Raw genomic sequence first — 27,201 nt, 5'->3', positions numbered from 1 at the left:
CCTGGCTCCCTTCTGTGGCGTCTTTTATAGGAGAGTTCATAAACAGCCTGGGGGACTTCTGCTTACAAATTGGTCAATCTGACTTTGTGTTCTAAATAGGCAAATTGCTGGTCTGCAGAGCTAACAAGATACTTGGTGCTTCAGAAGAGCTATTTCAAACTGTGAAGATAAATGTAGGTATTAACCCTGAAGGTTATTATTAAGCTAAGGAACGTGATTCACCAGTCAAGATAGCTCGCTGAAAGTCCATCCAGCCGCGGTAGTGAACTGAAAGGCACTGAATTAAAAATAAACAAAGCAGGAGATGGTTGGCAAATAGCAAATAAGTAACTAAGCACCAGTTCCTGGTGTGGATCTGATGAAAATGTGTTTCAGGAACCACAACAGCTAGAAGAGGTGAGCCCATGTATTTCTGCATTCAGCATTGGGGAACCTCTAACTTCAGAATGCTGATCTGGTGGCAGCCCTAACAGCTGTTTTTAAATAGCCTAATTTTTTATATTTTTAAGTTTCTGTAAGCACTCCCTGGAGGACTGGTAAATGCTTTTTTTGAGTTTTGGTTGTGTTTTTTGTTCTGTTTGGGGCTTTTTGTTTTGTTTTGTGTTTTTTCTTTTTTCATTTAATGGAAGCGGCCAACCTTGGTGACGTTGCAAACATACTGAATTTGCTATGAAGCACCACAAGGTGTGTGTTGGATGGCTTGCCAAGGCAAAGGTCAGAGGAACCACAAGGATGGTTCATAGCAGGCATTGCCCACTGCTCTGCTCTCAAATGGCCGTGGCCTGGGTGTTGTATGGGAGGCTGGATTACATAGACCTTCCCAAGAGTTTTCAGGCCAGGAATCTATCCTGACTCCACATTGCTTCAAAGCACTGCAGTACACGAGTACATAATAGTCAGTGGACAAGACAGCTGGCTGTTGTCCATTGGATTTCTTCTTCTTTTGCTGGATTCCTCCTCATATTTCCAGTTTGAACGTCAGGAGGCCGTGTTTCTATCCCCAGATGTGAGGTTAAAAATGAGACAGCAGGGTGAAACGCCTGTGTTCCTGGGTCTTCTTTCTGAAAGACACTGTAATCCAAAATCTGCCGCTCTTCTGCCAGTCAGTAGTTTTGAAGGTGCTGGTTTGTGGTTAGAAGTTCAAGGCCCTTGCGTGGCCACGTGAGGACCTGCTGAGCAGGGAGCTCTGCAACCTGGTTGGTTCTTCAGCTGGTGCTGGTATGACGGCTTGTTGAGTCCTGGCTGCTCTTACTCGTGTGCCAGATGCAGATGCCGTGACGGGGTGGGGTGGGGGGGTGGTGGTGGTGGTGTTCACAGCAGCTGTTTTGAGTGAAGAAGCCTTTCTCTTGAGGTTTATCGGGTGACTGTGCAACACCTTGGACTTGACCTGTTAAGCTCTTCAGCTGTAGTGCTTCTGGCTTGTTGTGATTCTTCACGGATAGAAAGGGTTCATCTCAAGCACTGGGTGTTAATCTAAAGGTATCACTGAGAAGACACGGAAATATACAGTAATTACAGTGTATCTATCTAGAAGAAAAGAAAAAGGGGTTGGTGGGAAGCATAGCTCAGGATTACACTGAGGGGGGGAACTATTAGCCAATTTAGGATGTGAAAGAAAAGGTACTTCCTCCTTCTACTTCTTTATAATTTTGCCCTCAGTGGGTAGCGTTGCTGCTGCTGTCTGAAGGAAGGCTTCAGCGTGCGTAAGGTTTTCAAGGTCAAAGGCGCAGGGCTGCTGACTAGCGAGGCTGTCTGTTGGTGGGAGGATGTGATGCTTTCAAAATGCAGAACTGCAGTGGTGGGATGAATAGCCTTTTGGCGGGTGGAGAAATGGGGAAAGGCTCCATATCTACAGCCAGTGTCTAAAGTGGCTTAAATTTCCCAATGAAATACAAGATGAAAGATTGCAAAGGGTAAGTTGATCGCAACTGGGGAAACCAATTTGCAGACAGTGCCTTTATAAAAGGCACAAATTTTGCTTTTAGCTTGTGGGGATCGCTTTTTTTCCTAGACAAAAGGTGGCATTTAGTGCAGCTCTGCATTGGTAGCAGTATATAAATCATGCATTGAATGGCCCTAAAAGAACAGCGTTGCCAGACGAAGGCATGTCAGGATGATGGCTTGCCTCTCTGTGGTTATCAGGTGTGACAATATCAACAGGGGAGCTGTTTGCGGTTATCTCGGAGCTAACACTGGTACTCCAGGCCCGGCTTTGGAGCAGCAATCCCAAGTAATGAAGCGCACTCGGTGGCTGCATCCAAGTGACAGACACACCGCTCAGCGCAGAGGGTTGGGGTGGCACATATTGACAAGGCATGGATCTATGGAGCTCTGAGCACTAAAGCTTCAGCAGAGCATATGGTGTTTGCATTTCTGCCTCAAAACCTGATCCAAGTACTGCTCTGCTGAGAGGTAGATGCTTTGCAGTAATTTCTTCTCCAGATGTAGCTGCTATGAAAACAAATGTTGAAGGACTTATTTTTCCACAATAGCCCTCTCTCTATCAAGGGCGCTTCAGTGTTCGCAAGTTACGGGATTAGCATAAAAGGGGTGGCTTGAAGCAATGCCGATAAGAGCAGAGTGTTTCCTGCTAAAATTATGACCGAGTGACTTATAATTCTGCTGTCTTGCACATTTTTCAATCACAGGCTTAAGAGGAAAGCTTTGGCGGCCTGAAGCGTCACCACTTCCTCTTTTGCATCTGTAAATTGCAGAAGGGTTTGATGGTGTCCAAGCCTGCAGCGCAGACTGGGGTTAGTGCTCAAAGAGGTCACTCTTTGTTCTGGGAACTGTGAAGCGTTACAAAAAGTTTCCTCCCTTGTGCTGTGATTGGAAAGACTGTTCTTTCTAATAACCCAGAAAAACAGGGCGTTCACAAGTCCTGCGTGGGTGTGTTTTTGTTTTTTTGTTAAAACTGTTTTTTTTTTGCAACATGCAGGTGCTTAGATATGCTCAAGGGATCCAAGAGAAAACTAACTATTGTCACTTTCCTTACAAGTTGGACAGATGTTTTGAAGTTGTTTAAAAACAACAAAAAATCCACCTTTATATTGTAGAAGCCCATGCAAACAAATTGACTTTAGGTTTGCCTGTTTGTACACTGAAAACCCAGGAAATATGATTATACTCAGTCCAGACTTTGCTGTGTCGTTTGTATTTGCGATCTGAATGTTTGAAGAATGAATCCGTTTCTCTACAGAGCAGCAGATCTTTTTTAAACATCCCCAAATTGCTTCTGCTGGGCAAGCCATGACTCATTTTGAAATGCACGCTGGAAGTTGTCCTTGCGTAACATGCAGGAGAAGGCGATAATGCACCGAGCGCAGGTAACCTCTGCTTGCGGTGGAACTGGATGTCTGCGTTCGGTAACTGCCTGCTCCGCTCCAATGCTCTGGAAGGCGGCTGTGCTGAAGACAGCACGGCTGGAACGTGCTGCTGCTGGCAGTTCTTAGACCACCTAGAAGTCTATGGCAGTGTGTACTCAAATATTTGTTGGTGTATCTATAAGCAAAAAGTAAATAAAAGTTAGTAGAAATCTCCAAAGAAGGTGGTGGTGAATGCAGTGCAGGAGTGCACAAGCTGTGCTTCCAGGGAGGTGCAGCTCAGGGGGAGCAAGGTTCTAACGAGCTCTTTCTGGCATTATCTGTAGCAGTGTGCTCAAAGTCTCCTTATTAGCTTTTTCTTCACTGTAGAATTCTTCTGCACAAAATTTGGCACCGAGTTGCCGAGCTGCAGCCTTGGAAAGCTGGATTATTATTTTTTTTATTGGCATCAAAGACTTTTTTGCTCCTGAACTGCTGTGGAATGGCACGACTGTATCGCTGCTGCAGTGCTCAGACCTCTCTCTTCCAGCATTCACTTGGAATAAATACATGTGTAATCCTTGTTGGACAATATTTCTGTACAAGAGGAAAAAGAATTGATAGTGCTGTATTCTAACATACTGAGTGTGATTTTAAAATTAGATTTGGGCTGTGAACATGAATGCTTGTCCATGCAAGGCCTCTTCAGACAAGACCTCAGTGGAGAAATGGTGCAAAAATGTGGTTTCCACATTGTTCTTTTGTTTGTGTAACTGGGACCTAAACCTGAGGGCCTGCGTAGGGAATCCTGAAACTGATGAGACGCTCCCATCCCTAATAATATTTGCAGCTTCAGACCCTTTAATCACACCTGTCTGAAGTGGAAGTTTGTGGCTCCTGAGGCCATGGTCCAGGGAAGGCGGCTGGAACACTTTGCACCCTGGAGCTGCTCAGTGATTACATCGGGGAACTGACCTGGCTGAAAACAGGGTTCAGCACCGGCACAGAGGTATGTCTGATCCAGGTTATAGTGTAACTAGCCCTGGTGTGAAAAGAAGCAGTCCGGCTAACCAGAGGCCGAGGTATTTGAAGGGCTGCCCAGTGAACGACATTGAGCACCTGATCCGGGCATAAAACACTGTTTCTTCTTGTCGGATGAGTTGTAACCCTGCGCTGGCATAAGCATGGGGTGGGAAGAGAGTAGCTGTGCTTCAGCGTTAAGAAAGTCAGGTGGAAAACTGCACCACACTAGGCTTTGTCTTGACTCTACCTTTTGGAATATTTTGGTGTGTTGAATCAATAAGCAGAATTCAGGAGGCAAATAAAAGTTTCCTGGCTGACATCTGTCTTCCTGTGAACCGATAGTTTTTTCTAAACCATAGCCTTTTTTTAAACCGTCATGGAAAACCACACACTTCTAGGTTTGGCTTATACATTAGCTGCTTCCTGCCCTTTATGGCTTCTTTCTGGTTTGGAGTCGGAAACAATGCTGAAAGCTGGTAGAACAAACCCCTGTACCACTAGTGAAAGGAACCTGTAATAGCATTTTATTTCTGGTTACTTTGACCTGCAGAATTGAAGCTGAGCAGGGAATATTCCTGTTAAAGTGCTAGCATCAACCCATACTTTTCATCCTTTTTTTCTTTGTTTCTCTCTGCCCTGAAGACCGCACTCCATCACTTTAACAGTCCTGAGCGGTTCTTGTTGCCACATGAGCAGCTGATCAATTGTTCACTTCTACAGCAGTGGATTATGTGATTTGATGCTCTCATTGGGTGGTGTGTGTGCATCTCCTCCTCACCCAAGTGCATTGAAGCTTTGGGCATATCCTGTGAAATCGCACACGACTGTATTGTGTCGACACTGAGCGTCCAGGGTGGCGGTGGAATGCAACTGTTAAATGCTAAATGGTGTAATGATATAATGTGGTGGAATGCCACTACAGCGGGACAAGCAGTAACACAAACGACTGTCTTCGCTAGACCCCTGGAGTTCAGCTGTACCTCTGTAATGTAGCCACGGTCCTCGGCTTCCCTTCAGGTTCCGCTGTTGCAAGTCTCTCTGCATTTTGAAGGCCTTTGCAGAGTTGTACCTCTTTAAAAGAGTAATGAGGTTGAAAGCAAGATACAGGGCTATGTGACTAGTTCAGGCCCATCCATTTATCAGGGAAATTGCTTCCTAGTGCTGCATACCGATAGAAAGTGTCAAGTCTGATAAATATGCTCGAGCTTCTTCACTTCTTCATTCTCCCTAGAGCTTAGTTTCTAGAAAGAAATATTGATATGTAAAATATTGGAGATACTCACCAGGGGCCAACCTGGAGTGGAGACAGGGTAGGAATATTTTAATTTTGAAGCTGGCTGGATAAAGTCAAACAAAGTAATAGTTTCTTTTGTTTTATAAAGACTTTATTTAACAAAAAAAAAAAAAAGGAAGGGAACTGAACTTCATACGTTGAAGTGTCTGGGAGGGAACATCCTTTCAGATGTTTGGTGTGTTGGAGATAACAGCTCCCTTCCTTTAATCAGTAGCCATTTTTCCAAGTGCTTTTTTAATGCAGTGCAGAGCCAGTGAGTCTGGGCTTCTGGGCATCTTATTTCTGTGCTCTGGTTGAAATAGCTCTTCCTGCTGGAATCGAAATCGGAAATGACTTGAGCCTACACACACTGAACAAGAGGAAGATGGGGAGTGGCTTGCCAGCTGGAGACTTGTTAGTTCTGTTTATCTGTTCAGTAGCTTAGAAATAATTACTTCTGAAATGTTAGGAATTTGTCTAGTGGGAGCATTTGCTGCCTTGTTATCTATGGAAGTGTGGTGCCGGGAAAAAGTGGTATTCTCCTTGTAAGATTTTATTTATAGTAAAATTTGTGACTAATATGGTTAAAAAACTTCCCCTACCCCTCCAACACCACTTTCATAGAGAGAGTTGTCTTGAATCTACCTCAGAACTATTAGTCTGAATAAAGATTTCTATGTGCTTGGTGAACAGAAGGTCAGTCAGATGATAACCACGCATGGGCTATGGCTGGACGTGCTTTAACCCCAGTCACATTGGTTTGCAATGTCACATTGGTCATGTGTGGTATTGAAATGCCATGCTGTTATTCCTGGGCTCCATGGATGAAATTTCAAGTTGACTGTAGAACCGAGAACCTCTTAAATAGTTTTTCTTTCTTACAATATCAGCGTACAGGTCCATATTCAAAAGAGTTGCTTTATTTTAAAGATCATAGGTATGTTGATACTTTTGAATGCTTTAGTCTGAAGTGCATAAATATGAAAGGGCTGCTTCTCTTATTTAATTGTAGTGGGAGTAAATTTTTCCTAATGCCTGTTTGCTAGGGAGTAACCAAGGGATCTAGATCTTGGCTATGGCTTAAATGTTGTCTTTTCAACTGAAGGGCGTAGAAGAAAATAAAAAGGGTGTCTCTGAAGGACAGACTGAAGTGACCAACGTGTCTTAAATGTGAATGATGAGGTCTTCCTAAATGTAAATGCTTTGCCCTGGCAATCTGTGGGTGCTTTTATATTTGCTTTAGGATGGTCATGTTTTCTAGAGGGACAATTTCAGTTGGAGAACGATTATAGTAATGGGATCTTGTGAACAGCAGGTCTTTCCTCTACCTAGGAGAGCCATTTTTGTGCCTGGAGAAATCACTAAGGATCTGAGCAAAAAGGACAGAAGACTAAACCTAGCTTGTCTAGAGATCAAATGCTTCACTAGAGTGGGTATTAAAAATAGTTTTGGGAGCTAAGATGCTCTTTGGTGCCTACAGCAATGAACTACGCGAAATAAGCCTGCTCGAGTCCTGGGACATCAGAGGCTTATTTTGAACTGACCTCCCATTAAAGGACTTGAAAAGACAGCCCTTGCAATTCAACTTGTCCAACTTGATTAGATTTTATCTGGAGCTTGATTGAATTTGTGGACAAGATTATGAAAAGCAACATGACTGTCAATGAGGTGAGCAGTCTTTGAGGGGAAATTCTCTAGTATCTCAGAGGGTAGCGCTTTTAAGTCCAGTTATGAATATTAGAATTCCTTGATTTAGTTACAGGTTTTAATAGGGCATTCTTGCTGCTGTGCCATCAGTGATACTAGTTTAACACATAATTTGCATGGTGCTTGTTACCCTGAGCTTGGTGTTTGCTTCAGTCTTAACTATCCTGAAAGCAGAGGGTTTTCTTCCCATCTTAGCGGTTACCAAAGTGTTCTTAGCCCCTGGGATCATAGCTTTTTAGGGAAAAGCTTTGATCCTAAAGTGCAGCAGCAAAAATAGCCTTGCTCGTTAGGGTGGAGTTGTGTCCGCTGTGCTCTGTTGCTCTAGCGGGTCAGATTGGGTAGATGATGACCTCTGGGTAGCTCACGCAAACAACACATCTTAATATTTGTGTAGTGGATATCAAAGTCAGACTCTCACTTGAGGACACAGAGATAGCCTTTTTGTAAGATGAGAGGAAAATGGAGGAAAACCTTGATATCTTTCCCCCTGCAGATGGGGTAAATAACAAGTTTTAGAAGCAGCTATGCTGCTGCTCTTTTGCTGGCTCTGTTTTAGTAGAAGCGTGGCGTTGTCTGCAGCTTGGAGACCAGTTGCTTGAGCCCAGTGAGAGCCAGCCTGAATTGTCCCAACCTTTTCGTGGTGGTGGTGGTGTTTTTCTTCTGTTGCTTAACACTCAGTGGCGATGCTGGAGAAGACAAAGAAAAAAAACTCTCTCTGACACATTCATATATAGTGGCAGCTGTTAATGGGGAAAGTAGTACTTTGTCAATACTGGGGACATCTCACTTGTTAAAACTATGATTTTACCTCTTTTTGTTGTTGTTGTTGTTGAAGTAAAAGCAAGTTGATGCAGAAATAACAGTAATTTATAAGCTTGAGAACTATGCCCATTTAAATGTTTACCAACCTTTTTGGCTGCTGCCGAATAATGAAGAAATCTAATCATTAACTGTCTGCTTGTCAAATGTCTCCGCAACTAGTTTTGCTGTACACGACGCAAGGGAACTAACGAAAGATGGGACAGACTTTCAAATGAATTGGTCCTCTTAGTCCCTAAAAACTTTAAAAATGTTTTCGTACTGGATATGCTGGCAGGATCTACCACTTCTCTGACAAGAAAGTGTATGGGGAAAGTGCTGTATTTCTCAGAGATTTTTCTCTGTTTGAGACAACCGTAGCAGAAATGGGCATGTGTATGTGCGCGTGTGGGGAGTCTGTGGTTTTTGTCTCTAAGATATTAAATCTGCTCTTTGCTCTATCCCCAGCAGAGCTGGCAGCACGGATTTCTTCAGGGCCTCCCATTTCAGTGCAGAGTTTGGTCGTCAGGAGCCAAGCTTATCTATTTGACTTCATGCTAGTGCTTCTCATCTGCCTCTGTGCGGTTTGATCAGCTGAGGGGCCGGCAGTTCAGGGGAGGCTGTGACATAAACCAGTTTTTTCTGCAGTGGTTTGACTTTTGGTTTATGAATAGTGGTAAACAGGTAGCTGTTATAGGCTGCATAAACAATTGCTGTAATTACAGTTGTGCGATGGCAAAAGGGAGAGATGCCAGTGCTTTTCCACCCTCTAACACACTCTTCTTTGCCAGGGAAGAGGTGAAGGTGACAGCGTTGTATGTGATGGACTCCTGAGGTTTGTAGCAGCTGGACCACTGGAAAAAAAACTAGAGAAGCCGTATGTGCATATGTTCTAAAATACCTTCTCCCTGTCCCAAAATTGTCATCTTCCCCTGCCACATGCTTGTAACTTACCTGGGATCTTGTACAGGCCTCAATAGTAGCCAACATTAACTTGTCACAATCTTTGTCTGTTGACTGCCCTAAGACCTTGCCATGGTCTTTGGTTTTGTGTTCAGTGGCCAAGTCAGGAATGCAACAGAGGTCTTTGCCTTGCTTTCTTTGGAAAACGGTAGAAGTTGGGCTGTTAGTTTTGCTGTTCAGTTTTCAGCCGCCTGCCTTCTTTTAGTTCTGCTTTTCCAAGCTCAGTCTCAGCACTGTGTGACCAGGCGCTGCCTGCAAAGATGCACCTGATCAGTAAGGACTGCTCAGAAGACGAGCTTCTCCTGGGCAGTGGGGCAGAGGAGTTCAGAGTGACCTTTGCTTGGCTCTGAGTAGTTCTGGGAGATAATGATTTTGTGTCTGGGCAGAAAGAATTCTAGACTTTTCTTGTGCTACAGCCTGCAGACCATTGCATTTGAGTTCTTTGTCCAAATGCAACATTTTTTCGTGTGTGTGTGTCTTAAAAATTAATTTTTGCTTCCATCCAGTGTTGTTTTGATTTAGGTGGTTGTGCTAGAGGAAAGCTGTAACAAGCTCTCCTGCTGTGAGCTGTCGTGCTCAGGCATTAGAACTAGTTTTCCTCCTCCACATCCATAGCACATTTCATGATCTGTTTTGTGGCTGCGGTGGTAGTGAGCCCAACAGCTGGATCACTTATTCTTCCACATTATGCCAGTTTCTGTACTCTCCTGCTTGTCCTTCTGCGAGAAGCTCTGATATTCTTTTGTAGATGTCGGTGTGGTCTGGGACCCTGCAATTGGAGCCCCTTCTGTAGGGAAGCTGAGGCTGGGTAGCTTTCTCTGTTGTGACAGCTTCCTCCCTTGCTTTCTTAAATTAACGGAGTGAAGCATCTACAGGAGCAGCACCAATGCTGTGCAGTCCTGCTTTTGAGGACTATTAATACCTTTTGGGTGTCAGCACTTCTCTGACCTGTGTCAGACACGAGCACAACTGCACATCGTACCCCTTCCCCTCCACTCCATCCTTGTTTCTGCAGTGCTGTCTTCCCGCTCACCGAGTAAAAGCTGAGCTGTGGACTGAGGCAGAACATGGGATTGTCCTATCCTGCTCTTGTTAAAATTACCTGGTGTGGCTGCTCTGCATCGACCCTGTCATTCGTTTAACCGAGGTCCTGCCTGCTTTGATTGTCTCTCTCTGATTGACCTCTGGTGGGGGAAGAGCGATCGATATTGCGATGAGCTGGAGCAGTGTCGGTGCTTGTCAGGCTGGGCTGTGGGGATGCGGAGGAGGGGTTGAGCAGGGAGCTCTCATGCGTGCTGGCAGCCTCCCACCTCCCGGGCTCGTTGCTGTGCAGCTCTGGAAGGCAGCAGCCAATGGGATGCACGAGCATCCATGCAGTTGGGTTCCGAATAACTCCCGAGGTGCCTTGTTTTCAGTCTGAAGCGTGTAACTTCTCTATTGCTGCTTTTTTTTCCTTCCCTACCTCTCCTTTCCTCCCCCCTCGGCTGTCTCATTTTGTTGTTTTGAGGAATAACATCCATGCTGTTGAGTCTCTCGCTCAAATGCTACTTGCTGTATGTCTCGCGCCCACAGAGCGACCGTCCGTGCTGTTCGGCGTGGGGGCAGATCTGTCACCTTTTGGTGCTTCGTGACTGTGTCAGGTAGGGTAAGTCATGCAGCTGGAGGCAAACCTGAGCTCTGAAGGCTGGTGCTTTGCCTAGCCCTCTAAGCAAGCTGAAAATAGCCCTAAAATGGGGTCATCAGCCATTTTGCGCACATGGGCTCTCCTCCAGTTATGTGTGCCAGCATAAATGCTGTATAACTGCATAATGATTTGGGGCCCCCAGTGCAGGGGGGAGCATGGTTAGAGGAAGGCCACTGAGATGGTTAGAACCCGACCTGGGAGGCTTGGGACCCTTCAGCCTGGAGAGGAGAAGACAAAAGGACAGATCCATGAGCAGCCCTTGCATACCTGGAGGGGGGACTTGGAGAAGACAGCACCAGGCTCTGCTCAGAGGTGCCCAGCAAAAGGACAAGCGACAACAACCTCAGGTTGCAATGGGAAATGGCACTTGGGTGCAATCATTTATGAACGCTTTTCTTTGTAGTGCTGGAGCAGGGGCTGAGGGGAGCTTAGGAAACTCGAGCCTTAGAGACGCTCGAAACTTGCCTGGGCAAGGCTCTGGGCAACCCCATCTATTAAATTAGCCCTACTTTTAGCAGCTGGGTGCACTACAGTGACCTCCAGAGGTCTCTTCCAGCCGATTGTTTTCTATTATTTCATGGAATCTGTGAAACTGAGGTTTGTCTCTGAAATCTTGTAACAGTAACGTGTTGACTTAGTGGAGTGAATGCTATAAAACTGGAGTTTTAAATGTGGACATTTAACATTTATGGGAATTAATCTTTCAGGACTCTGCCTATTTTCAAGTTACTGGGAGAGGAGACCAGGTGACTATGAATGCTGCTTTCCCCCTTCTCCGTGGGGTGCTGACTTAAGGCTGAAGGGTGCTCTGTTTTCCCAGTTACCCACCCCCCATTAGCATGTTCTCTATTTGAAAAGTATGTCTTACATTCACATATTCTCCATATAGTCCTTTCAAAATAGTCAAGACAAACATGTAAAGAAACAGTCATTCTTATTTTATCTTTAATAAAGTCCAGTGGTGTGCACGTGGGTTACAATCTAACTGTAATGAAAAGGCAATCACAAGCCTTCTCCACCCGCTGGGATCCCAGGAGGTTACTGGAGCAGCACACTGCCCCAGTTTCTCTTCCTCATGTGTGTGATTGAATTTTTTTATTTTGTTTGGTGTTTTAAGCATGACTCTTGATAAGCTAGTTTGATAGTTGGCTGCTATGTGTCGGGCCAGCATTTGACGGATGACTTTAGAGGGGGAAAGCAACTTAAGTAGCTTAATAGGATTTAGCTCTGTCTACACTGTCCAGCCAGAGCACGTTATAAACCACTTTAGTGGGATTCCTTCTTTAAATATAGCCATGACATCAGTGCAGGGAGAACGTCTGGGAACTTTCCTGAAAAATCGATCTCGAGATGCAATTCAGAAGAATTGATGAATGAATGAATGACTGCACAGGAGCTCGAGGAATCCTACCAGCACTGATCTCATGGCAGAATAGAAGGATCTCTGAAGGAGGGCTGTGTGTGTCTTAGTTTACCTATGAAGTGTATTGATTTGTAGTGGAAATGATGCATCTGCCTTGGGAAAGCGGAGCAGCTGATGAAAAATCCTGTTAGGACACAGTGGGGCAAACGCCTGCTTCTTTTAGCTGTGGTAGTTACAGCAAAATAGCCCCATGTCCTACGTATTCCCAAAACTTGGTGGTAAAGGAAGCTCAAAGTGAGGTGTATTTTTCCCTAACTAGCTGATATAAACCCAGCACTTTAAATTTTTTTAGGCCAATAGTCCATGGCAACTTTCAGCTTTGCAGGCAGACAAGCCCTAAGGGAGTTGAACAGCTTTCCTTCGCTGAAAGGAGAAAGTTTCCTCTCCTCCCTGACCCGTGGGGAAATGGAGAAACTGTGAGACGAGCTGCTCAGAGCCGAAGGCGCGAAGCGGGCTGCCCTCTGTAAATACCTGTTGTGGCACCATATTTGACTTGTAAATGCAAGGGGTTTTAATCTATATGCACATCTACTGTTATCTGTTGCCCTGTTCTCGTGAATGGCATCCAGGAGGTGAATTTAAAAAGCGTACGCTCCCCTCTTTTATTGGCATGACAACCGGGCAGCAGAAGTCGGGGGGTAAGATGTGACCGCTGGCCAGGACGCTCGCTGCTCTTGAGGGGGCAGCATCTGATTTTACTCTGGTTGCTGAGAAAGCCATCTTCAGCTCTGCGCTGCTTAATGGGGAAAGCTGTAAAGAAAGCATCTCTATTCAAATTGTATTTCCCTTCAGTGTAGCTGCCGGAGGCCCTAATCCCTTCTCGGCGTTTGGCGAGCAGCCTGCATGAGGCCTTTCTTAGCTCCGTAGCTTCCCTCGCACAGGCTGCGGTGCTGAGCGGAGAAGTGGTTAATGACGCTCCCAGTCTTGTCAGTGGTGCAGGAACACGGGCTCCAGCTGTGACTGTGGTGGGTCTTGGCTGGCTTGGAGAGGTTTTTGATCTGCTTCCTCTGTTAGTCTCTCTATGGTATTTTTTTTTCCTGAGTTTGAAGGTTCTCAATAGGGAATATTGATTGTCTTTGTCCCTGAGGGCATTTTTTCAGACCTTTTTTTTTCCCTCCTTACAGAAAGAAAAGAGGGGGGGGACGACACCAACACAAAAAACCCCAAAATAAAACCAAGGAAGACTCGATATGGAAATGTTTCCTGCATATGAATGAGCCTCTTTTGGGAGAGGGAAATGTACAGCTTTAAGTTGAAGGAAGAGATTTCCTCCATTTTCTTTTTCCGGTGGTTTTTTGTTGTTTGTTTTTTTTTTTTTTAAATCCTGACTGTAGTAGTCTTCAACGAGGAAGTTTGGAGTGAATTTATGGTGAGAAGCGTTGCACTTGTTTGTCCCTGGCAGTTAAATGGCATGTTTGCATTGTTTGTGCAAGGAGGTCGCTTCAGATCCGCAGTCAGTAGACAGGTCAGAGGTCTGTGTTCCTCCTTCCCCAACTTACAGAAGGTATCCCTGTGGGATATCACCCCTTTCCAGTTCTTCACGGCCTCTCCACATGACTGACATACTGCATTAAAGCTGGCTTCAAATACAAATTATTTTAAGGAAGATGTCATATGGACTGCTAGCTGTAGCACAAAGGGCTGTGACTTTTGAAAGATGTAGGGCAGTTTGCCTTTGATTTTGCTCTTTATCCCCTCCCAGAGGTCAGCCATCAGGGCAGCTAGTCCTGAGTAATTTGCTAATGTAATCGAAAGTGCTATTTCTCTCACCTTGTAGTAGGCTTAGTGTGTATTATGAACTACACTGTTTTTGCTGTGTAAACAGCCATTTTGCCTGCTTTAGTTGCGTAGATAAATGCTGGTAAAGCTGAATGAGGCCAATATCAATGGAAATGCAGTGCCCCACTTTTTAATTGTTGCTATTTTTTGTTGTTCCAAACGCCTCCCTTTTGATTCTGAAGATTGGGTTCAGGTAGCAAACTGAGCACAAACTGGACATGGATCTCCATTAGACACTTACTGATCTAACCCATTCCCATCAATGACACATAAATGCAGAAGCCCAATTTTAGCAACTTACCTTCCTGTCCATTCACTCCTAATAGAAGCAGTTTATAAAGCCATTTGCGGTGGATTTGTTATCTTGGCCAGAAAGTATCTCTCTTCCTCCTAATTATTTTTTTTTTTTTTAAACGCGGGTACCTCTAAATGCCAAAGTGTGTGCTAGAGCTTCTTACTGTGGCTCAAACGTTTTCCTAATAGCTCCTGTTTAGAAAAAGATCTCTTCATGGTGCTAATGACATGAAACAAGTTCTATAAATGTCAGCAGGCACCTTTCAAGTCTAACATTAGTTACAATTTGATGTTGGAGTTTCCATTCCAATTTGGACTCTCTCTCAAATTATTCTGCATCACTTTTGTGGTTCAATGCAGCAAATGTTATGCTTGAGTTTATAGCGTGCAGCAGTAGACGCATGGCACAAAAACTCCTAAGACACAAATGGGATTAAAATGTTGCCTGCAGAGATGCTGCCATTGAGAATTTTCTGGACAAGACATTGTTCTGCAGACGAGTGAAGGACACGACCCCATTGGCCAAGCAATGATCATGTTTTTGACGTTTGTCTTAAATTTTTTCATCTCTCTGGTTTCTTCATACTTTCTGTGTTCCTGTGGTACACTCAAGACACTCTCATAACCCTGATTGCAAGTACCAATTCCTTGTTTCCAGGGATATCTGATTTAAAAAATAAAATAAAAAAAAAGGTATTTAATATTCTGTGCATATCAGTTATGAGTCTTGCCATAAATCATTGCTCTACCCTGAATAGTCTCCTTAAAAATGAGATTGGTAGGTCCGAGCAGGCATTGCACTATGTTATTTGCACGCAGTGCTTGGGAACCGAGGTAAAGTTTCTGCTTCTATCAGTCCTGTTGTTGCACTTCTCCCCAAAGCCAATGAGCTTCCCTACCTCTTTGGGCCTGATCAGCAAGCCTTACTAAATCCGGGTTAATCCCACCAAAATTACTGGTGGCGGAAAGTTGCAGTGGTGTTGCGAAGGGAATGAGGCACCGTGCATGGTCCCGTAGTGGAAAACCATGAAAGGCAGCCTGCCTTGGCTTTCCAGAATCACTTCAGTCCAAGTGTAGTGGTTAAAAATATCTTCTCTTAAAATGAACTTCTTTCATGTGGAAATTTTGGAGACAAATTTGGAAAATCAGGGTGGGTTTTTTTATCACTTGGGGTAGACGAGAAGTGGCCATACTCGAACTGTTTTCTTCCTCAGCTGCTTTGGTATGTCTGCAAGTCACGAGCTGCAGAGAGAAGATGCCAGGAAAGTATAGTGAGAGGCAGAATGCTTGTGCTGAACGTCTGTGCTTGCATCCTATGCAACTGACTGCATACGCTGCTACGAAACTTGAACAAATCCTCTCTGCCTGGCAAAACTTCTGAACTAATGCATGTGATGTGATATTGAACCACTGAAAACAGTCCAGCAAGTTCAAATAATGCAAAAACAATGGCAGAAGTGAGCAGAACCACATTACATACGGCGGTCATGCTTATGGAAACACTGCCGTCCCTGATGGTGGGATGGGTTGACCGTGTTGATGGGTTGATGTTCCTTTGGGGAAAGTTTCCACAAATTGGACAAGTTTTTGTTTTCTGTTCCACTTAGGGGTGGCTCTGCTTGTTTCCATTTTCCTTCCTCTCCCTCCCTAATGCCTTGTTTATCCTCTTCCAAATAGAAATGGCATGTGAAAGCCTCTCCCAAAGCGGGCTGGTGGCTGCCTCCTAAGGTGGTACTGCATGGTGTATGCAGCTGAGGGCTGAGCTCAGTGTCTTCAAACTCTGTAGTGGCTGATCTCTTCCGATTTGGTTGGGTGGTTAAAGAGGAGATGATGAAGATCGAGAAAGCTGCTGTGAGCTTAAATACAGCATTTAATCTTAACCAGTATCATGTCGTTACCTATCCGGTCCTGGAAAGGACAGGGTTTTGGTCCTACAGAGGAACAGGAGACTCGTAGATGATGCATGTAATCATTTCTACTGAAAGATCCTGTCTTTGTGGAGAACTCTCGAAATTCACAGGAGCAGTATGAATACTTGGGTTTCAAACCATATCTAATAAGAAACAGCAACAACTAAAGAGAGCTGGTGGCCTGCAGTAGAGCACAGACTCCTTACAGCTGGAGTCTTGAAAGAAAATCCTTGAGGTTGGCATCTACTCCAAGCATGCATGGTCAGCAGAGATAGATTAAAAAAAAAAATGCGATGTCCCAGCCCTTTGCTTGATAGTGTGTAAGGATAGGCACATAGGAGGGATTTTTTTTCCTCTCTAAATGAAATGCATTGTCTCTGAGAGCCCACGTTGCAGGAGGGGGAAGGGAAAAAGGATGGAAATTGGATTAAGTCACTGGGCTTCAGGCCTAAGCATTTCCTGCTTTTTTTTTCTTTCTTTCTTTTTTTTTTTTTTTTTTTTTTATATATATACACTAGTGCTGCCTAGCTCACGTGCTGGGCTGGGCGAGTGTACCCTGGTCCCTGCCTGCGTGCAACAGGCAGCTTGGCAGTGCCACGTCTTGCCTTCGGGGAGCTCCAGGCCAGCAGGAGCATAGCTGAGCTCCCGCTGCGGGGATGGGGATGGGGAATTGTCTTGGCATGGGAATTTACACAGCCCTTGGGCTTCAGCCAGGTAACGCGGGCAGTGCTTGCTTGTCCCTGAGTGGTAGGAGCATTAAATTCATACTTCCTTTATAGCGTGGGGTTTCTTTCCATTATCCAGTTTGCTGGAAAATTACCTTGTGAGGAGATTGTGGTTTAAGACTTTAATGGATGATACAGCTTTCTAACCAAGGAAATAAAGCTGCTTCTAAAGGACCTCGAGTAGAGGAGTCACTGTCAGATGGGAATGTGAGAGCTAATCTGTCGTGGGAAAGGAATGTCTGGTGAAATTGGGCAGATCTGCTATGGGGAAGCTCCGCATGGACATAAGCAGTGCACAACACCCGCTGGATTCTTCCAGCTATCCTTCACCTCAATATTCCAAATATTTATCTGATTCTTGCCTCTAAACAAAGTTAACTAGTGTTTTTAACTTTGTCCAACTGGGAATACTAGGAAGGAGTAAACTTCTGAAGCTGAAGGCCTGTTCCCAAGAGGATTCCTTACACATTTTGCTGGTCTGGGATTTGGGGCAAAGACCTGCATGAACACTGATGCGTCCATGGTGTGTTTTTTAGAGCCCTGCAAGGGAATTTGCAGAATCCCCAGAAAGGAAATCCGCCTTTTCAGCGAGAATGCTCATTTGACAAGCTGCCAGTTCTGAGCTAAGCCTCATTTAATAAAGATTTAGTCTGTGGGGACCTGTCAGTGGAAACTGAATTTGGTGAGTGTCTCATTCTTTTCATCGCTGTAGTGCATAGAGGCTTTCAGCCAGCATTATGGAGAAACTAGGGATAAGAACATCCAATTTAGAGGACCCCCTTACCTCTGGGAACGCTTCCTTGCTGTGCAAGATGGAGATTGCTGAGTTGGTAACAGCTAAGGGAATAAATGGATTGTTATTTGACTTCAACCCAATAGGACTCCAGTGTTCACTGCTGATTAGCACGTCTTAGATCTGCATTTGTGGGCAGAAAAAAAAAAATCCAACTGAATTGTTAAGTAAATCCTTTCTACTCCATGCTTTCCACCTCTGTTTTGCGATAGGAGATGCTCTGATGAATTCTAGCACCTGCCCCCATGTAACCTGTGGGAGCTGAGGTGTGCAGATGTACCTGTGCTATATATTGTTTAACCACAGCTCTCAAAACTCTGGCAATGATTGTGTTGCTTGTTAGATCCTGCAATAAACCGAGTATTGGCAAGGTTGTGTCTTTTCGGCCTCTGCACTGGTGGCTTCTGTAAATTGGACCAAATATAAAGGCAGCCTTGAAAGTCTTTACTTATGAAATAAGGGGTCAGAATGTTCATATGGAGGAAATGATGAATCTTTAATCAACCTAGCCTTGTTTTCAGTCGTTGCCTGCACAAGGGCACTTGAGAAATTAATCTGAATTAACTGGAGGAATAAATTCAAAGCAGATTAGTTAAACCACTTTAAATGCACTGAAGTGAATTAAACTACACTGAATTAAGGCCATTCTAGTTAAACTACACTAAAACCCTGTGTGAACACTCATTTGTAATTAAAGTGGCTTTAGTTCACAGCTCTAATACCAATTATCTGTGGAATGCCCTTCCCTGTGCAGCGAGCTTCAGCATTGAGGAAGCTAGCCTGTTTATTTAACCAACTTGGTTAAATAGACGTGCTAGGAGATGTTTCAGCTGTGGATCTGTTTTATTCTAATGCGTCTGCTGTATTGTCTTCAGGTGATTTTAAAAAAAAAAAAAAAAAAAGCATGACATAATCCTTGGCATTTTCTCTTTTCCAGAAAGGAAAGCCAATTGCCAAGAAAAGCTAAAGGCAAAGTGTTGGCCTATATTGCTTGCTCTAGTGTGGACTTGCCCTAAATATATAAATATATATCTATCTCCTGCACTCCTGTACAGCGTGCTTTCTCTGGGAGATGTCTGTATAAGGACATTAAAAGGTGGAACCTGTCCTCTGTATCCATGGTGCTCTGCCATGCTGCGGAGGGATCCCTCACGAAGGAGAATACATCTCGGTACCGTGGGAAAAGCCTCTTCCACAGCACGTTTCCTGCCCAGCCTTGTTCCTTTACTGTCTTGAGTACAGTAATTGGCCTGGGAAGGCCTGTCCCCCAGGCAGAGGAGATATGGATGGTTTAGTGCTGAGATCAGCAGTGGTTTCCACATCCTCCCCCCACATTACATTTGCCAATACACGGTTGGCTGCATTCCCTACCAAAGCCTGCATCCTTCTGTAGAGGCTGTGGGATGAATGACATCCTGAGACGCTTAAGTATCTCAACAAACGCCACATACAGCATTTTTCAGAAATGAAAATTGAGTCTCTGAACATACAGCTTGTTCAGAGCAAGTTGATGAGTGGGTCAGAGTGTGTTCCTTGTGTTGCCAAAAAAAGTCAGTTTGGTAGGGCATACTTACTTATCTATGGGTACGTAAGCTTCTTAGACATGTCATGAAGTCTGCAAAAAACCGGTGTAGGAAGTAGTGTAGGCATGACACTATCCCACAGCAGTTTCTTTTCTTGCTAAGAAGACTTCCGTCCTTCATGGAATAAATAGAGATGAGTGCTCCTTTGGCAGCAGCCCAGTTTGCTTCATTTGTTCTTCTGGGTGAACGTTTTTCTCTTCCCACACTCCTTTAACCTCTTCTCTCTGTTTTATTATCACAATCTCAAGTCGCTGCATGGAAATCCAGAAGGAACATTAGTTGCATATTCAGTGGAAAGCTTTCTTTTGGCAAAAGCTGACTTTAAGGTAAAACTATAAACAGTTCTCGATCTGGCAATGATTAAGACAGCTGTGTTGTTGAGATGCTCAAAAGCTGTAGCTATTTTGTCCTGTGGGTTGAAATTATGAAGTTTTAAGATGAAATAACTTTAAAATTATTGATGGAAGATGAAAAGGGAAACTGCATGCTTTTCAGAAACCACCTGAAGGCTTGAGCTTTGCTCTCAAGTTTCTTAATGAGGTTTTAGTGGACTTTCTAACTAGTAATAAAATAGTAGTGCTATCCAGAAATAGCCATCATCTATTCCATGTGAAGAGCTGCTCACTACACCGTGCTGCTCTTAGTACAGTTAATGTCTAAAGAATGTGGCAGCTGGAAGTTGGATAGCTTGAGATGGGTAAAACTCGTATTTAATAAACACATGGATTATTCTGAGCCCGTGTGTATTTGGAATTAACTTTCTAAACGTTTTCTGCTGCCAGGACTTCTTGTGACGAGTAACCTTCATGGCAGAGGGGAGGTGACGGTGTGAGGAGGTGTCTGTCCCTAAGCCAACACTCCTCTGTGCAGTTGAGTGACCAACAAACAGCACTTAAGGCAGCACTAAACCTTGACGCTTAGGTGAACGCAACCCGGCGTTTACCTCCTGCGTTACAGCGCTTTGTGGCTTCATTTAGGCTTTCCCTTCTAAGGAAACGCACTCAAATGTATCTTGTATATCCATTTCTCATGTTATCTCTCACTTCTCTTTGTGACTATATGTAGGAAGGGGTGGAATATACATCCCCTTAAGTGTAGCTTCAGTGGCTAAAATTAGCCTTCCAGGGCCACAGTGATCAGAGGTACATTCAGGTAACGAATGCTGTGGATCGCAGTTTGGAACTTGCGGTCTGAGAGCTGAAACCAGCTGTCTGGTATAGAAATTTTTCATCCAGTAGACAAATATATTGGTTGAATCGATCCGCGGTAACATACGGCATGGTCTTGGAAACCAAGGATTGTGGTAACTGAAGGCTCGTCTACACATATGTCCTTAGGTTTAATATCAGCACCTGCGGGTGCCCTTACACCGTGTGGAAGAGCTAACCAGCCCTGACTGTTTTTGCAGGAGATGTTGTTGCCGTACCCAGTGATGGTGCCCCTCTCTGTGTGTGGGAGCCTCGGTATTTTCTGCCCTTTTTTTGGCTTCTTACTCCCATTGAGAGGGTAAATACTATGAATCCTGGCAACCATGCTGGAGTCGAGAAAGGCTGTTAAGGCTGCAGCAGGCTGTCGAGTACCGTCCCCGCACAAGACTGAGTGTATTCAGGTTTCATGGTGCCTTTCCATGCTAGCAGTGCTGCGCGTGGTTTCTTCCCTGTGTACTGCTATTAACTTTTATTTTGAAAGTGCTTCCTAATGCTGTAGCTTCGTCTCCTGCCAGTCTGGCTGATACCGCTTGGATTTACACTCATTTTCAGGGACTGCTCTGTCTCCACTTCTGCCATTAGCGTCAGCACAGTGGTAAAATGTTGCTCCTCCAAGTTGTCTCCATTTTCCTGTAAGGGCAGTCCATGCATCATTTGCTATAAAGGTTCTGATAGCTCAGCAAATGTTCGAAGGGGAATTGATGCTCTTCTGTGGCAAAAGGCCCAGTGCATAATTTTACATTTACTCAGGATAACGTGGCCTTGGATAACCGAGCCCCAGATTTACTGTTGCAGCATAGAATGTCTGAGGGTTTACCCAGCCTCAACCCCCCCTTTTTTAAATACTGTCATTTAATCCCGATGAGCAGGCACAGGCATGCCTTTGGTTGCCACCAGGCTTTCACTGCCAGCCAGTTTCTGGGTCCTAAACTGACTCATCAGTCAGAAAGATTAATAACTGCTCTGCTGGATGATTTCACTTGTTGTCATGGCACATATCCATTAATGGAAAACAAATATTCTCTGGAAAATGAAACACAGATCGCGGTGTAGTGGCCAGCCAAGTCCTTTTGGCCAGATGCATAAATAAAAGCATATATTAAGTGTCAAGAACTTCAGGTTGCTTGCTGCATGGTAGTCTTTAGTTTGGTTGGGTTTCTTTTTCCTCTTTTCAGTATTTCCTTTTTTTCCTTTTAAAGGGGGGGGGGGGGGGCTGTTTCCCTACGTCTGGAGCTGCAGTGTGAATTTTTTGCTGATGAAGAGTCACTGGGAGGATGTTTTCAGCTGGGTTTTTCTTTTCAGCGGCAATGCCTTTTAGCATCTGCAGGAAGGTTGAGGGTGTGAAGAAAGAAGTGCAGGCGAGCAGCGCAGGAAAGCTTTGCATTACAGCAGCCTGACGTCTTTAAAAAATAAAGAATATCCCCAAGGAGCTTTGGTATGCCAAATGTGTTAGTTAAATTAGTATTGAGTGCTCGTACATGGCAAGCCTTCAGAAGTGGGAGAACGTGGGGCTCTGAACGCAGCTTCCCTCTCGAAGGCCCCTTTCTGCTCAGGATCTCAAACGGCGCGCACACCATCTGGTGTAATCATGGGAAAGGGGGACGGGGCTTTTTCCCTTCCAGCTCCACTCCTCTCTGTTAAAGATCCCAAAGTTCACTTTCTACAGTGGGACTGGGTTTCTGCTGTGTAGTCTGGGGTAGCAGCACCTGTAAGCTCCCCCCATCCCAGTGCGCTTGGTGGGCTTTGGGTGGGTTTCCAAGGCTGGGGAAGCAACGAGCGCCTGGCTGCGTGGAGGATCTGTGATGGGAGCAGTTCAGTTTAATTAGCGTGAATCCCGTTATGTGTGGCTGATGGGCCCTGCAGTCTGTGCAGGCTGACGTTTGCTTGGCTGGGGACTACGTTGTGTGGCTCGGGTAGTTTGCCAGGATAAGAACTCAGCAGGGAGTACCTGTGGAGCAGGCTGGGGGGAAAGAAGGGGAAGAAAAGCCTACGAAGAGCAAGTTACTACCGGACCCTGTTAGAAACAGTCACGGGTTTTGCTCAGAATCTTACTTTAATCGCGGCATTCTTTGTTTTATTTCTTTGACCAGGAAGAAGTTATTGTTTCAATCAGGAGGAAGTGTATAAATGTTCTTTAAGAACTTTCTACATGGGGAGGAAAGGAGATACTGATTTAAAAAACCCAAACCTTTGTTTTAGGTTTGCTGATACAGATCTGTGTCTGCCTTCCTGATATTTGAGGCAACAGTAAGTGACTTAGGCCCTTTCCAGATATTTAAGTCATTTCTAACAAGTTGGCATTAGTCATCACTACCAAGGGTTCATCCAAAAAAACTTATGGATAAAATGACATCCTTCTTCTTCATCCATTCATGTGGGAAACTGTGGCTGGATTTGGTGTTAGAATAGATTTAAAATTTTTTTTATTAATATTTTACTTAACAAAATTGTTTTGCATTTTTGGGTTTCACCCAGGATTTTCCAAATAAAAAGAAATTGGAATGGAGTTAAATGAAATTGGAATGGAATTAAATGCTTACCGCTTCCCTTTCCTCCCAGGAACATCTGACTAGAAATAGGTATAACACAGTAATTCAGCTTGTGACGGCTTCAAGCCAGTGTGTCTGTAGCATCCACGTTTGTTGTACCTATATATGTGGATGGTATATGGAGGGATTTAGCATTTATTCTAGGTCTACCTTGAACAGAAGCATTGCATGGGGATTCATTTTTTTAAAATCAATCTCATGCATGTATAATAAATTCCACCCCCTTTCAAACCCACTCATGCACTTGGATTTCTAATGAATAAGCCTGCATATTTATTCATGAAGATTAAACAACTGTACAGATAGAGGCAGCTGGCTGAACTATTTTTTTTTATTTTTTTTTTTTTTCTTTAAATCTGCTGACCTCTGATCAGGGGTAAAGAGGAAACCCTCCCTGCTTCGCTTAGGCTGTTTGCAGACTGGGACAGACAAAATGGCTCAGTTGTTTCCTGCTTAGGTACAGAATGTGGTTTCATTGAGTGGGATGCAGAGAAGGGAGGAAGTGAGGCTAAAAATCTCCTGTTTATATTTAAAAAATATACAAAACCCACAAAACAACTTGTTTTAAAGGTTTGCCTTCAGCACTGTCTTGTTGCAGAGCCCTCAGACATCTGGCCCCTGATTCACACCCCCTGCTATGGCTGTGCCTGGTCGGATGTGACACCCGTCTCTGTTTTCCGCAGGCCCTGTTGCTGTTGGGTGGCATCGCTCTTTCCTGCCTTGCTCTGGACCTGCTCTTTCTCCTGTTCTACTCATTTTGGCTGTGTTGCCGCCATCGGAAGAGCGAAGAACATCTAAATGCTGACTGCTGCTGTACGGCATGGTGTGTCATCATCGCAACCCTGGTGTGCAGGTATGGTCCATGCCCGAAAAGGGATCTTCCCTGGTACTTGGGGTGGCGTATCCTGTGCGTGCATTTTCACACTGGGTATGCTGTGTCTGCAGTCAGTCAATGTTGGCAGTAATCCCTCTTTCCACTTGGTACATGTATTTTTTAAATATCTGTAATGTATTTTCTTCCTTCCTGCCACTTGCTGAACTGCCTAATGGCTTGAGCAATGTGGAAAGGAATAGCTAATGTCCTGCTCTTGATACTTCGCAAGTGGTGAATCAAGGACACTGTGTCCCCAGATGCTTATCACTTGAATAGGACGGATACAGTTGAAATATTTATCAGGTCTAGATGTAGATTTCTTAGAATCTAGTGTCCAAAAAGAATGACTACGTGGGAGAGTAGATTAGGAAGAAAGAGGCACAGATTATTCTTTTGGGTTTGGATGTATTGGTGTTTGACTGGAGAGGACGTTCAGATCTTGCAGCCTGTGTAAGACACTGCTGCGTTTCATTATCTGTACTAATGTGCCATCTCCAAGGGTTGCTAGTAATGCTGCTAGTGTCAGCAACGTTTCATGTTATGACTAAGCAATAGAAGGCCTTTGGAGGGGAGGAGAAAAGAAGGGTTGCCGAAAACAAGAAAAATCAAGTAACTAGTGGAGAACATGGGCAGAAGTTAAAAAGAGAGAACTTTACATTTTGTTTGTTTTCTGGGTTGTGGCTGGTTTGGTTTGGGTTTGTTGGGTTTTTTTGTCAGCACAGATGAGGATCCCATTTCCTAGAAAGTTAATGATGGGGCATCTGAAAGCAGGGATATGTTTGCAAACTTCTGGAAGGAGCCTTGGACTTAGTTTGTTTTGACTTGGACAGAGCAAATGCTCTGAGCTCTATGGATGTGTGCCCTGAGATTGAGCACCACATCTCTTACCAATTCCGAGCATCGTCCTACTCTTCCCCAAGGCTCCAGGTGGTCTTAGTTGCCCCTCCACAGGGCTGGCAGGTCTGGGAGCAGTCCCCTGTTCAGGAAGGACATACTGAGACGATTGTATTTTGCAGTGTCTCATGGCTCACTTTTTGTATTAACCTGCTGATAGGTGATGGATCTGGTATGTGATCTTTTTGGAGGTGAGCGTGTTCCTTGAAGGCCAGGTTTAGCTATTCAAGGGCTAGATCGTGCTACTAGTGCATTTGTGTATTTGTTCTTTCGAGGCACATACTTAAGAGAATAGAAAACCCCTGAAGTACTGGTACAAACACAGCAGAGCAGACATTATGTTGTGAGTTTAGCAGCTGGGGATGGATCTGCCTGTAGAGGCAGGAGCTCAGTGTTGAGGAGGAGAGCTAGTGCACTAGCAAACATTGCCGCCTTTGCAGGGAGCTTCTCTGTGCTTTGCTGACTGCAAATAGGTGCCTGGAATGGAAAGCAAACTAGAAAACAACTTGTGAAGAAGAAATCTCAGCCTCAGTCACCTTTCTCTTTAGTGATCTCAAGAGATTCAGCTGCATCCATTCCAATCCACTGAAAGTGCTGTGGTCCTAACCCTTTCTTACAGAAGCTCTAGCTGATGCTATTTATAGTTGTGCTGCTGCTACAGGCTCTCGTTAGCTATTGTTACGGAGCATATGTGTCCAAGACAGCTGCTCAGAGTGTGATAATTGTTTGTTTTGAGTTGTAGAAAGTGGAGGTATTCTGCACATCTCCCAGAGCCTGCATGAGACAATTTAAAGTTGGAAGGTCAGCGTATAAATTCTGGTAAACTTGATGCGACTCCCAGTCAAGTCTGCAAGCTGGAAAACTGCTTAGATTCCTCAAAGTGTGAACCACTGGATTCCACCCCTGGTGTACCATTTGTTTTTGCAACTATTAAATGCAGGAGTATCCTTAAAAGTAAGATCCTACCTGAATCTACAGTGATATTGGATGAATATCTGTCTCGACCTTTTTAATTAAGTTTTAAATTTGCGCTCTGAGATCGGCTCTGTTGGACGGCGGCAGGTTGGTACCATCCCTGGCGAGTGGAGCTGCCGTACAAGTGCTGCCGCTCTCCTGCAAAGCCGAGGTCGGTTTTCTGCCCCTCTGAGAGCAGCTGGATGTGACACTGCACTTGAACCGGTGCCTCTTTGGCACTCTGTGCTCAGCGTCTGGCTGGGAATGCAGATACGGCTCCTGACACGCAAGGAATCTAATCTGTGCTAGCAGGAAGTCCCAGCTAGATACCAATAGTTAAAGATTAGTCCACTGGATATATCCTATCCTAGCTGTGCGTTACACGTAACAGAAGTGCCAGGCCGGCAGATGCTGTTGTGTTTCGGAGTGATGGGGAATGAGGCTATTGTGAATGTCTGCCTGACGGCAGGCTGACCCGGGAGGGAGTTCGCACCACCGTATGTGAGGGGAGAGAAGGAGCTTGGATGGTGAAGCAGCAAGAGATTCCAAACAGTGGCTGGTCTGGTCTGTCTGAGTACCGTGAAGTGGACTGTTGTCTTCCTAGCTGAGAACTAGTTAACTCTGGTTAAGTCTAGCCATGCCTAGTAGATGCTTGTCTAGGTAGTACTCAATCCCAGAGGGCTGTTTGTACTGTGAATCCTGCTGAGTACTATGGATCACTGTTTCCTGATGACTTGATATTTCCTGCTGAGCGAAAGGGAGAATGCTGAGGCAGCAGGAAGGCGTAACTGGTTAACAGGACCTCTCCAACAAAATGTCTCTCTAATCAGTCTTCCCAGTTGCTCTAGCCACAAAGCTGCAGGAATGATTTGCCTAGACTATTCCTTGAATACTTAGTTCATTTCTACTCCTTACCAGTTTTGATCGGTTTCTGTGTATGGGGAGTTGTCTTATAAATCGTCTCATCCATCAGTTAGGTGACCCCAACTCTCCCAGAAGGGAGCTCAGCTCCGAAGGCGGATAGGAAGCTTCATGGAGAAGGTACCTGAAAAAAATCGGGTCCAAATAGATGGTGAAAACTTGCTTTCTCAAGTGTCAGTAATAGCGCTTTCCTCTGGCGTGAAAGTGCAAGGTGGTAATTAGGCAGACAAATTAACATTCCTCCTGAGAACACGAAGTCTAAAAAGGGCTCTCCTTATGAAGTTCCTGTAATTAAAGCTGACTTGGTGTAGTTAGGTTATTCATTTCTAAGGATGTGATGTGAATGGCTAGTGTTCATCTTTTCAGACTGGTGACTGGGTACCCAGAGGGGTTTTCGGTGTGTGTGTCTGCGTGGGTATTACAACGGGAGGATCTCTTCACCAGAAGGCACGTGTATGCTCTCTGGATCAGATTAACACTCTGCTGGTCATATATACTTCGTGTAATTCAGGAAACGTTTTTTTACGGGTCATATTGCAAGCTA

General features: G+C 44.6%; 1 protein-coding gene across 2 annotated transcripts in view; it reads left to right on the top strand.

Moving 5' to 3' along the window:
- The window catches only part of TTYH3 (tweety family member 3), a 79,534-nt gene that overhangs the window by 16,565 nt on the left and 35,768 nt on the right, over positions 1-27,201 (top strand). For both annotated transcript variants that reach the window (XM_054212041.1, XM_054212040.1), the window contains exon 2: positions 23,698-23,867. In XM_054212041.1, the coding sequence (XP_054068016.1) occupies positions 23,698-23,867 (170 nt within the window). The remainder of the gene's footprint in view (positions 1-23,697; positions 23,868-27,201) is intronic.

Source organism: Rissa tridactyla, chromosome 8, assembly GCF_028500815.1.
Source record: "Rissa tridactyla isolate bRisTri1 chromosome 8, bRisTri1.patW.cur.20221130, whole genome shotgun sequence".
In the NCBI taxonomy this organism is placed as follows: domain Eukaryota; kingdom Metazoa; phylum Chordata; class Aves; order Charadriiformes; family Laridae; genus Rissa; species Rissa tridactyla.
This window is presented reverse-complemented; position numbering and strand designations above follow the sequence as displayed.